The 11,849-nt window shown below is 67.3% G+C and overlaps 1 protein-coding gene across 5 annotated transcripts in view; it reads left to right on the top strand.

The window, feature by feature from the left end:
• Positions 1-3,988: 3,988 nt before the first annotated feature.
• Positions 3,989-11,849, top strand: part of CACNA1H (calcium voltage-gated channel subunit alpha1 H) — a 58,874-nt gene continuing 51,013 nt past the window's right edge. For 4 of the 5 annotated variants that reach the window (XM_027528169.1, XM_027528170.1, XM_027528167.1 and 1 more), the window contains exons 1-2: positions 3,990-4,078; positions 4,355-4,668. In XM_027528169.1, the coding sequence (XP_027383970.1) occupies positions 4,373-4,668 (296 nt within the window). In that variant the 5' untranslated portion in view covers positions 3,990-4,078; positions 4,355-4,372. Of the gene's footprint in view, positions 4,079-4,354; positions 4,669-11,849 lie in introns of all 5 variants that reach the window. The other variant, XM_027528168.1, reaches the window with a different exon arrangement.

Here is an 11,849-nt window from a genome sequence, read left to right as displayed (position 1 = left end):
GTCCACGGGGCAGGCAGCCCCCAAATCGCCCTTGAGCTGGGATGATGGCCCAGGATGCTTGGGCCCGGGCAGGCGTATGGGCCTGTCACTGGAGGCATTCCAGCCGGGCAGGGGTCCAGGCCTGTGCTGGCCCTGCTGCCTGCCCTGAAGGCCACTCCCTGCAGAGCCTGGCCTCCAGCCCCACGCACACCGAGGGAGGCATCTCTGGGTTCAGTTTCCAGGCAGCGGGGCGCTGGGTCCTGCTCCTCGGAGACGGTGGCTAGTCCAGGCGTGTTGGGTGGGGGGCTCAGCGCAACTGGGGGTGGCTGAGGGGGATCGGCCACCTGCAGAAGGCCCAGGACCTCTCCTGTGCAGCGTGAGCCCCCACAGTGGTGGGGGCAATCAGGGCTCAGCCTCCGCCCCTCCGGTGACCAGCACCTCACCTCTCCCCACCCCTGCTCAGGTCACCACTCTGCCACTCCATGCCAGCCAAGTGTCTCCTGGCCTCCCCACCCCCAGCTGCTAGGCACCACAGGCACATCAGACATGATGCAGTGGCTGCCCCAGGAGCCCCAGGCCGGCCTGAGTACCGAGAGGTGAGTGCTGTGGGGGAGGTGTCATGGTCAGAGAGGCCCTGGAGTGGCCACCACTGGCAGGAGGGCACTGCTAAGTTCGGGCCAGGCGAAGCGTCCCAGCAACAGGCAAGGCAGGGCCAGGGCTGGGCCTGGAGGGGCGCTTGGATGGTGGGTCTGCAGTCCGAAAGGACAGTGGGGCAGGACAGGCTGGACACAGAGGCTGGAGGCAGCTCCTGCTGACTCGAGGTGGCTTGACCTGGGGCCAGTGGGGGCTTCTGGACGGAAGGGAGTGTGTGGCGGGGTGGGGGGGAACCTTTGGAGAGGAAGGAGGCCACGTGACAGGTAAGAGAAGGGACCAGTGTGGTGTGACGGGCCCTGGGGGCTTCAGCCAGCCTGAAGGTGGACAGGGTGCCTGGACACGGGGCAGAGTGGCCGGGTGGGGGTGGTGAGCTCTCAGGCACTCATAGGTTAGACGGAGGTGACCCTGCTGCCCACTGCCCAACACCCAGCCTGCCAAGGTGGAGGGCCCCCAAGGCAGCCTGATGGCCATAGTCGAAGCCATGTGCCCCCAGGGTGCGAGTCCTCTCCTCGGGGGAGATCTGGTTTCTACCTCCCACTGGCTGAACCAATAGGCGGTTCATTTCCCCCCATCTTTGTCAAGAAAAAGCTTCGCCCTTAAAAAAAAAAGGAAATAACAAAAAGCAGAACTAAATTTTCCAGAGGCCAAAAGGATTAAAAAAAAACCTGAACACTCTGTACGATTTAATTAAATACTTTTAATGCCAATTTCCAAATTGTCCTGTGTTTCATCTCTCCAACATTCCTTTCTAGCGATGTGAATGTATTACGGCCTCATTGTTTCTAATGCTATTTTCTCATCTCCTATCACTCCACGATCTGTTCTTCATTTCCTGGCTGCGGGGCGAAGTTGTCCCCCACGCTGTGCAGTCCCCCCTCTGGCTGGAGAGCTCAGAGTCAATACCATCAAACGCCACGCACATGGTCAGTGAGTATCATCAGCTCAGGGGACTCGGAGCCCTCGAGGACAAGGCTCTCGGAGGTGCTGGAGGGAGCCGGATGTGGCGGGAGGAGGTCTTCTTCTGAGACCTTGAGGTGGTCGCTGCCTGTCCAGTGTCTGTGCAGCCTCACCTATCTATAAATGGGCCACGGGGCTCCTGAAGGCTACAGGCTTTGTCAGCTTAGAGATGCTGTCTTTAAAAAATAATGCCTACTTAAAAAAAATCCATGCCCTGTCCCTTCTGTGGACGTCTGAAGGACAGAGTGTGCAGACGAGGGTGACAGTCTGTCACATTAAAATTCCCTGCTCCTTGGGGCCCCGTGGGAATGCCTGCCCTGCCCTGCCCTTGCCCACCACCCGCCCCCACCACGTCACAGCAGGGCCCCTGCATGGGCATGCTAGGCTGTCTCTGGTTCTTCCTGCTCAGCACTCTCTGCCTGCCACAGTGCCTTTGCACAGTCTGCTCTTGCAGCTGGGAAGATCACCCTCCACCCTGCCCCTTCCAGCTGCTTTCTTGTCCTCAGATGTATCTTCTGCCCCCTACCTGCCCCTCACAGCTCTTAACACAGCCTGTAACTGTTCGCTTCCTCTATCCACCAGTTTCTTTGTGGCTGCCTCCCCACTGGAATGAAGTTCCAAGGGACAAGGATAAGGCCTGGACCGGTCACCACCACTGCCTCCCTGGTTCCACACTGTGGGCCTCCCACTGACTTTTGTTCAGCAAATCACTCACAGTTCCCCAGCCAGAGCCAATCTTCAGCTTCACCTTGACCTTTGATGATCCGGCCAGTGTGAAAGGATCAGGAGGTCCAGGTGACCCCTGCCCAGGATGCTGCTGAGGCTTTCAAGTCTGCCCCACCCTTGCAAGCTCCCCTCAGGGCTCTCCCAGGCCCTCTCCTAGGTAACTGGGGCACTAATTGCTCTTTGAGGGCCTTAATTACTGGTCATGGCCCTCCATCCCTAAGTAGCAGCATTAAAATAGAGTAAATGTTTTCATTTTCTTGAAAAGTTCACATATACAAGAGGAAGTGCTGCTGAGCAGGGACAGGCCGCGCTGGACACCCCCTGGGCCTTGCCTGGGAACTGCCATGGTCCTGCCTTCCTGCGTCTTCCTTCCCCCAAGGCCCAGCGGTGGAGCAGGGCGCGGGGCCTCCCGGGCTTTCCCTACCCCCGCACGGCCACCCCATTCTGGTTGCATCTCTGCAGTGCCATCGCGCAGCGCAGGTGGGGAAGCCCTGGTTGAGTGACCTTGCCAGGGTCGCTCCAGATCTGGGGGTCCCCACGTGGGTCCTCTCACCCACTCGAGTAACTGCTGAGGCCCAAGGCCGCTGGAGCCGCCCGTGTGGACCAGCCACCCCGCTCTTTGTCCAGCGCTGAGTGTGGGCTTGGAAGAAGGGAGGTCGCACCCGGAGCCACCAGACTGGTGGTCGTGGAAAAGTGAAAAGCTCGTGAGGTTTTCAGTTACCAAGGGGTCCGAGTGGGACCTCGGAGCACAGGGGGCAGTGTGTCTCAGTGTGAGGCTGGGGGGCTGCGGGAGGGCCTGGGCGCTTCCCCGAGGTCCCACGCGGCTCGCTCGGTCCAGGAGGAGGCTGGGCGAGGGACAAGTTCGCAGAAAGCCGTAGGTGCGCTTGTGCGCGCGCGCGCGTGTGTGTGTGTGTGTGCGGGGGTGCGGATGCACGCGCACCCAGAATCCCACCCACGGATACAGCAGCGCATCACACGCGCGGTCACACCCAGGACACACATGCAGAGGGGGAGGGGCGCGCCCGCCGCCGTCCCGGCCGCCGCGCGCCGCCCACGCCCGCAGCCCCGCCCCTTCGCCGACCCCCGCCCGCGGCGCCGAAGGGCTGGGTGCGCGCCCCGGCGGGGAGGGAGGGCCCGCCTCCGCGGCTCCGGCCGCCCCCGCAGTTGGGGGCGGGGAAGACGCCGGCGCCGCCGCCCCGCCCCCGCCAGGCCTCCACGCGAGCGCCCCCTGGCGCCCCGCGCCCCGAGCGAGAGGGTAGGGGCGCGATGGGGGGCGCGGGCGGGCCCTGCTCCGCCTTCCCGGCGGGGGCGGGGCGCCCTCCGCGAAGGAGGAGGGGCGGCGCGCGCGCCCCGGGGCGGGAACGGCCCCCCGGCGCCCCGGCGCCCCGGCCCGGCCCCGCCCCCGCCGCCGCGCCCCGCCCCCGCCCCGCCCGCCGCTCACTCCGAAGTTTCCTGCGCGGAGCGCGGACGGGATCCGCGATCGCTCGCCGCCTCGCCGCCCCGCCGCCCGGTCCGCGCCCCCCGCGCCCGGCGCCCCGCGCCCGTCCGCCTCGCGGAGCCCTCTGCTCCCGGCGGCCGCCGCCGTCGCTGCCGGGCCAGCCGGAGCGGGAGCCGGAGCGGGAGCCGGCGGGCCGGGGGCGCGGGCTGGGGGCGCGGGCCGGGGGCGGCGGGGCTCCAGCCGGGGCCAGTCGCCGCGCCGGGTCCGCGGTGACCGCACCGCCCGGGCGATGCCCGCGGGGACGCCGCCGGCAGCCGGAGCGAGGTGAGACGCGGCGAGGACGCGCGCCCCGCTGCTCGCCGGGACCCTCTTCAACTTGAGGCGGCCGGCGGGGGAGCCCCTCGGGCGCCGGCCCCCGCCCCGGCGGTGGGGGAGGGGCCGCCCAGCCCTCGCCGGCGGGAGGGGGCGGGGGGCGCATTTGTCTCTAATGAGAAAAGACAAAGACATCCCGGCGGCCGTGGCTGTTTCCGCGGATCCCGCTTCGCCTGAGGCGGGCGAGGGTGTCGTTCCCGGAACCTGGTCACCGCCTGTCCCCTGCAGGTGCTGCCAGCCGCTACCATGACCGAGGGCGTGCAGGCGGCCGACGAGGTCCGCGTGCCCCTGGGCGCGCCAGCCCCGGGCCCGGCGGCGGCGGCGGCGTCCCCGGCGAGCCCTGGGGCCCCGGGGCCAGAGGCGGAGCGGGGGTCGGGGCCCAGTGCGTCGCCCCCCGAGAGTCCGGCGGCCGAGCGCGGCGCCGAGCTGGGCGCCGACGAGGAGCAGCCCGTCCCGTACCCGGCGCTGGCGGCCACCGTCTTCTTCTGTCTCGGGCAGACCACGCGGCCGCGCAGCTGGTGTCTCCGGCTGGTCTGTAACCCATATCCTTCCCGGGCCTCCGGGGGTGCGGGGATCCTGGGCATGGGACTCCGAGGCGCGGGACCCCCTCCCGCGTGTGCCTCCCACGCCGGGGCTCTTTGGCCCTGGCGCGGTCTGGGTGCGCGGAGGACGCGGTACAGGGGCGCGAGGGGAGCGCTCCTCCGAGAGAGGCGGCCCCGGGCTGCGCTTTGTCGGGCAGCGGCCGCGGCTCTCTTGATCCAAAACGGGGTGTCCCCGCTCCAGAGCCAGCTCCGGACAAGAGAGGGTGGAATAGAAGCGGCGAGGCCATCGCGGGCTTGGTGGCCGGGAGGGAAGTGGGCACTGCCTGCGCCCCCATGGGTGCCGGTCAGGACGGGAATTCCTCCCTCCGGGTTTACAGGACCTCCGGCCTGAGGCAGGATCCTCACTGCGGTGGGGGATAGGGGGGGCCGGCGGGACCTCAATAAGGGATCAAAGTTTTCTCCCTGTCCCTTGCGCTTGGGAGAGTCTGGGAGACCCTGGGGGCCGGGAAGCCCTGCTCTCTCGCTGGTCCTTTTCCGTGGGGAGAGGCGGTGACGTCGGTTGTGAACTCGCCTTTCCAGGCTGAACTCGGTGTTGGGGCCGATTTAAGTCATGCGCAGCTGGGGGTGGGGGGCAGGGAGGCAGCTGGCACGCGCTCCGCACCCTGGTGTCCCTTCTCCCGGTGCTTCCCTGACCCAAGAGGAAGGGGCCTCTCTTTTTGCTCTTGGTGAGAGCGACACAGACTTTCAGAGAAGGTTCTAGAGCAGAGCTGGGTCAGGCAGGGGGCATTTCTGGGACACAGGTAGCAGAGCTGGGGACCCCCAGCAGGTGGCCTTTGGGGACTGTCAGTGGGCCCTGGCTCGCTGTGTCCCGGCCAGTTCTCCTGCGGGCCCCTGGCTGCCAGGTGGCTGGGCTGTGGGCACCAGGCATTCCCTCCCCTTGGCCTGGAGGGATTGGGTGACAGCAGGGTGGGGGACTGAGGAAAGGAGGCTGGTGGAGGGGAGACCTTGCACGTGAACTTTCCCTGTCCACGTGAAGGAGACAGGCCGCATGAGCGATGCGTGTATATATTTTTCCTACCTTGTGTGTCTAACTGTACAAACATCACATAGGAAAGAGGAATGTGTAGCAGGAAAGTAACAAACCCTGTCTTTTTTTCTTTCCTGAAATCCAAACGTGGGCTGAGTCAGAGTAGCCAACACCCGCCGCCCCCCCCCCCCCCGCCTCCAATGCCGGTTGTGCAAGGGGTCCGTCGTGGCCTGTGTTGAGGGCCGTGGCCACTTGCCGCCCTAGCATGGCAGCAGGCTCCCCTGCCTGCCTTTGTCCCACAGCTCCTGGGTGGGCTTGGGGCCCCCCTCAGCCCCCAGCAGCTGCCAGGCTGAGCTTGCAGAGGAGCTGTAGGCTGGTCTTCCCTCCAAAACCCTGGGCATCTCCAGGCCACCTGGTTTGGGTGGGAAGGTGGCCCGGCTGGGTGGGGTGCTGGGGGATACAGTGGGCACCATGAGGCCCTGGGAGGGGAGGCAGCCCCCCTGCCGTGTCCTTCATCTGCAGGCACACGTGGGGACCAGTCAGGGAAGGATGGGAGCAGGGCCTGCACTTTCTCTCTCCTGACAGCCCCCGCGTCTGGCCGCCCTGTCCCTGTCCCGCCTGACCCTGTGTTCTGGATGTTCCGGGCGGGCTGCGTCCTTCGGGACGTCTGACAAGGTTGTTTGTGTTCCTCAGTGCAGGGGAGGGGGGGTGCTCCATGCGGGTGGGGGGGGCCCCAGGGGGTGGGGGGTGGGGCTGGCAGGACCACCTGCCCGTGTGTCTGTCCCTGGGCTCCTGGGGACTCCAGGAGCAGGAGGGTGTCAAGAGGCGAGGAGGAGCCCTCCGCCGGGTCAGGGGCAGGGAATCTGGGAGTACCCTTCCGACTGGCAGGGTGTGGGGGAGCTCAGGTCCTGGTATCGTCTTTCCCAGCCTGGCTGTGGAGAGGCTGCCTGTGTTGAGTGGGGTGGGCTTGTCAGGCCCCTAGCGAGTAGGGATGGCTGTGACGTCCTGCAGGTGCCAGGCCCTGGTGCAGGGGTGCCTCAGTGCGCCCGGACTGGGGGGCCCGGTCCCCTCGGGGAAGCCCCTGGGCCTCAGCGAGCCTTTTCCGAGCGCTTCAGGTTCCTTGTGAGAGGCTGGGGTTCGGTGGGTGGCCTGCTGTCTGCCAGAGCCCACGTGGTGTCCATCCTGGGGCCAGAGGACACCCCTTGGCCTTGGTTCCCTGCCCTGTAGGTGGGTGTTATGCTGGCGGCTCCCAGCGTCCTTTCCTGGAACCTCTTCTGCTGCGGAGGGTAAACTTGGAGAGGGAGATGGGGTGACTGGGTTTGCTCTGGGAACCCACATGCCATGAAGCCACTCGATGCTCCCCAGAGGCAGGCAGAACCCCAGCCAGTCTGCCGAACTCAGCCCCGCGTGGGGACGAGACCAGCAGTGGGAACACAGGCAGGGGCCTTCCTCAAGCCTGGACTTTCGGGAGCCCCTGCGTGGCGTGAACGGCCCCCCACACAGACGAGCACGTGTGTCCTGTCTGCCTTGAAGGATGTTGGGTCCACAGCAGAGGAGCTCCCAAGGGCGGCCGGTGTCCTTATTAATTTCCTTCGCTTTTTGAAAATATAATGGTGCTGGAACTTTTGGGTCGAGTGCTGTGTCTCCTACACAGGTTTATTTATAGCGGAAGGTGGGTGGGATCTGTGTTGCAGCCCGCGCCGTGGGGCTGTGTTCCGCCCGGGCTCCCCCGGGGTTCCTGACTCGCACTGCCTGTGCTGTGGCTGCCGCGTCCCAGCACCCAGGCCAGGCGGGGCCTCCCAGGGGTGCTCGTCGGCTGGGAAGGGGGCCCTGCCACCACCTCCCCGGGAGCTGCGGAAGCCGGCGCCGAGGCGCTGGGGGGTGGCCGCGGGGGCACCTGGGGGCTCAGGGCCGGTGGACGTGCCCAGGAGGTGTGTCCCAGGGGCCCGGCAGCGGACGCCCCAGGCGCAGGGCTCAGAGGAGACAGAGGACGAGGCAAGGTCACAGGGCTGGCTGAGGACGGTGCTGGGTGAGCCCGGCCTGGCTCCCGCGTCCGCGGGTTTGGCAGGGCGCTGCCCAGCAGGGAGGTGAGGCCCAGCGTCCAGGCCCTTGACGGTGTCTTGTGGACACCGCTGTCGCAGGCGTCCTGCCGCTCCCCTGTGCTCACTGCCAGCACCTTGGCTCCCCGCGGGCATCCCAGCGAGACACGCGGGGCGTGGGGATGCGGATGGGAGGGGACAGGCCCCCGTCTGCCCCCTCTGGCCCCACGGACTGGCCGTGAGTGGACGGTCTGTGTCCTCCCCTTCCTGAGCCCGTGGCCGCTGAGCGCTTTGTGGCGCCCAGGCCGGGGGGCACTCCGGCTTCTGAGCACCCCCACCCCAGCCCCTGGTCCTGGGTCCTCATCCTGATGCCGCCGTGTGTTATTTTCCCGGGGCCTGCTGCCCCTCGGCCGGTGGGGCCCGGGCTGACGGAGCTGCCCCAACTTTCTCTGACTTGGAAGGAGCCGCCATGTGTGTGTCCGAGTGTCTCTGGGTCTGCCCAGCACCCCACCCCGGGCTCTGAGGCCATGTGTCCTGGGGTGGGGAGGGCAGTGGAAATAGAGACCTTGGTGGCAGAGATAGGGCTTCGTGGTAGGGGGGTTTCCTGGGGAAGGACATTTCCCTGAGAGCCGGTGGAGGGGGGCGCAGTGGAGAGGCAATCTCAGAGAACCTGCAGGAGGTTGGGAGGGGAGCCCTGTCCCTGGGTGCCTGCTCCTGGGACCCCTGGACACGGGCCTGAGCTCCCGTGGGACCCTGAGTTTAGAGCCGAGGTGTGATAGTCTGTCTCTTGGCTGGTGTGTTGAGGAGGGCTTCCTGGAGGAGGTGAGGCTGGGCTGGGCTCTTCAGGTGAGTGCAAGGTCCAGGAAGGCAGGGGGCTATAGAAGGGGAAATTGGGGTGAGCTGAGGCATGTCTGCCCAGGAGGGCCTGGCTTGTGTCTGTGTCACTCAGTGCCGTGAGACTGTGCGGGAAGGGTCCTGGCTGACCCCCAGCCTGAAGGGGCCTAGACTTCTAGGCTCGCCCTGTTCCCCACCTGGGCTCCTTCGGGGCCCTGACGCGGGCAGACGGTTGGTGTCGCTTCAGCTTCTGGCGGCCTGATTAGTCGGCAGACGCCAGGAGCACTGATGAAGTGCCCGTGTGTGGCACGGTGACACATGGTGACGTGAGCACGGCCCCCGCCCCCACACCTGCTTCCCAGCTGGGCCTGGGGGTGCCCTGGGGGGTGGGGCTAGGCGGCCTCACTGTGCAGACCCCCCTGGGCCCTGTGCTGGGCCCCGGGCCCTCCCGGCAGGCCACTTCCACTGCGTGTCGGCCTCTGGCCTGATCGTGCTGCAGGTCCTGGGGCAGGCGGAGTCAGGGAGCCCCCTGCTCACGGGGACCTTGTGGGGAGGAGGGGAGGGTGGACGAGGAGCAGGGATGGCCCAGGCAGCCGAGTGACACGTGCAAAGGCCCCGAGGCGGACCGCACACAGCCCTCAACAGGAGGGGTGGCGGGTGTGCTGAGGTGGGGCAGGAGGGGCCGGGCAGCCAGAGAAGCCTGTGAGCGTGGAGGGTGGGTGTGAGCTGGCCCAGGGTCTCAGGCTGTGTCTTGTTCTTGGGCAGGGGCCGTGTTGGGACCACTCTGGGGAGAAGTGGAGCACAGGGCAGGTGGAGGGCGGTCTGGGGTTCGAGGGGAGGCCATGGGCGCCCCATGGTGACCACCCAGATTCCGTCCTGCTGCAGGAGGCTGCGGGCACCCTTCCTGGCATGGTGCAGTGCTCAGAGGTGGTCCGGGTACCCCCCTCACCCTCCTGGAGCTGGCGAGACGCCCAGCTCCAGGGTCAGGATGGGAAGGAATGCGGGGGATGGGCCGGCCTGTCAAACATCCACAGGGTGAGTCCGTGCAGCCTGTGTGCAGCTTGGAGTCCAGACCTTAGCCCGGCCGTCAAGGTCGGGTGGAAACGCGTTATCTCCTTTCACGCGCGTGTGCCCGCCCTCCCAGGCAGCAGTGGCCGCCCTCCCAGCTAGCCAAGTGGGCCAGTTTCCCTTTCTCTCCTCCTCGCAAGGGGCATGGAGGACCAGTTGCTTCCTCCTCCCCGCAGCGGTTCGCTTTGACAGAAGCGGGAACACCTCTGAGTCACGTGGGGCCCCGCTGAGTTTCCAGGCGGGCGCCCATCCTGGCAGCCACGTGGTGATTTAGGGCCCAGCTCCCCGGCAGGGATGGGGGGAGCCGGGCAGGACGGGTCTGGGAGGCAAGCAGCCCGGCCCTGGCGAGCTGGCAACGAGTTTGGGCAGTGTCCCCAGAGCCTGCGCGCCGCGCCCGCCTTGGATGACAGATGGGGCTGTGTGGCTGTGCTGTCTTCACGGAGTGAGTAGCGGCTTGTCGTTTCGTCAGGAGGGGCCCCGCCGAACGCACACGCGCACACACGCCGCTGGGGAGGCGAGGCCGTGCTGCTCTGCATGGCCTCTCGGGCGCCAGGGCACCCGTGCTCCCAGCCCCGGGGCGTGGGCTCCTCTGGTGCCGGGGCGGGGCAGAGTGTCGCCGGTGCTGGCCGAGCCCAGAGCTCCGATCAGTGGGGACAGCTGATGGATGTGCTCAATTAGAGCGTTCCAGCGCGGACGCTGCTCCTTCTGTGCCCCCAGGACCAGAGCGGGCAGGGAGCCTCACGGTGGGGGCCGCCCGCCTCTGTGGCCCCCAGGGGCTCCCAGATGTGAGGGGGGCTTCAGGGGTCCCGGGAGCACCCCCTTTCCTGAGCGTGATGCCGACAGGAGCCAGGGCCGTGTCCTGGGCAGCCTGTGTCAGCCTCACTCTCGGCCGGAGTTGGAGGCAGACGTGGTAGAGGGCCGAGGCCTCCCACAGGGGCTGTCTGGCTGCCACCAGCCCACCTGCCCCGCTGGGTCTGGGACGGTCCAGGTGGCCCAGCCCTGTCTGGTGTCAGCTCTCCCTCCCGCGTGGAGCTGCCTGAACCGTCATAGGGAGCCGATGTTAGTGAGACGCTTGCATTCTGGAAGGGGGAGTGGGGCTGGGGGACAAGCCAGTCCTGCTGGGTGGGCACAGCCCCCGTCCGCTGCCTGAATTGGGCATAGCCCAACCTGACGCTGGTGCCAAGAGGCCTGGCAGGCGGTGGCTGGCCCGCTTGCTCATGCTGGCCCCTCCCCGCTGCCCCCAGGTGGGGTCAGGGCACTGGGGCAGCGGGGACAGCACCCCTTTTCCGGGCTGCAGGGGCCTCTCTGCTGCCCACCTGCTCACTGGCACCCAGCAGGGGCCCTGGCCACGGTGGTCACGTTTCGGGCTGTCGCTCTCCTGGGGATGCTTGTGGGGGCACCCTGACACCTCTTCAGGGGCCACAGCCCCTGACATCCCCACGGCTAGGCTGGGGCCTCTGGGACCCTGGGGAGGAGGGTCTGGGGACCCCTCCATCAGCTGGGGTGCTGGCCTCTCACGGTTCCTCTTTCTTCTCCCGTCACTGACAGAGTGGGGTTTGTGGAGCACCTTGGTGTAGGGGGTGAAGGCTTCGTCCAGCTCAGAGCAGCTGCTCAGAGGGCTGAGCCACAGAGGCTTCGGAGGCCTGACCGGAGGCACAGCCACCTCCCTGCTCTGAGCGTGCCGGGGTCCCCCGGCCGCAGCCTGCAGGGAGAGTGGGCAGCATTGGGCGTTGAAGCGGGGAGGGGCTGGGTGACGTCCGGGAGGCGGTGGGGCCTCTCAGGGGGCCAGGTCTGTGTCAGTGAAGGCCGATGCAGTGAGGGCTGTGGGCTCGGGCCTGGGGGCCGGGGCTGCCTCCTGGACCTGGCCTTTCTGTGCTGAGGGGCAGGCGTGTGCTGGAGGGGTGCTCCAGCCCCACCTGCCTGGGGAGGTCAGGTAGCCGGGGCCCATCTGCTGGGCTGGCTTCAGTGCCGGCCACTCCCCTGGGAGCAGGCCTGAGGAGCCGAGCGGGCGGGCCTGGGCTCACGGTGGGGCCTTCTCGGCCCCCCTGGCCAGGGAAGGCCTCTTGGGCAGGGCCTGTGGGGCCTCCCCACAGGTTTCAGGTGCCAGGCCCAGGCCGCCCACTTGGCGCCACCAGGTTGAACTTTGAGCCGCTTGTGGGCACCCCGGGGGGTCTGGGGCAAGCCCAGCTCATCCTGGGACTCAGTGCTTCCTG

Source organism: Bos indicus x Bos taurus, chromosome 25 (assembly GCF_003369695.1).
Source record: "Bos indicus x Bos taurus breed Angus x Brahman F1 hybrid chromosome 25, Bos_hybrid_MaternalHap_v2.0, whole genome shotgun sequence".
NCBI classification, from domain to species: domain Eukaryota; kingdom Metazoa; phylum Chordata; class Mammalia; order Artiodactyla; family Bovidae; genus Bos; species Bos indicus x Bos taurus.
The sequence above is the reverse complement of the archived record's forward strand: the minus strand, read 5'-3'. Positions and strand labels throughout refer to the sequence as shown.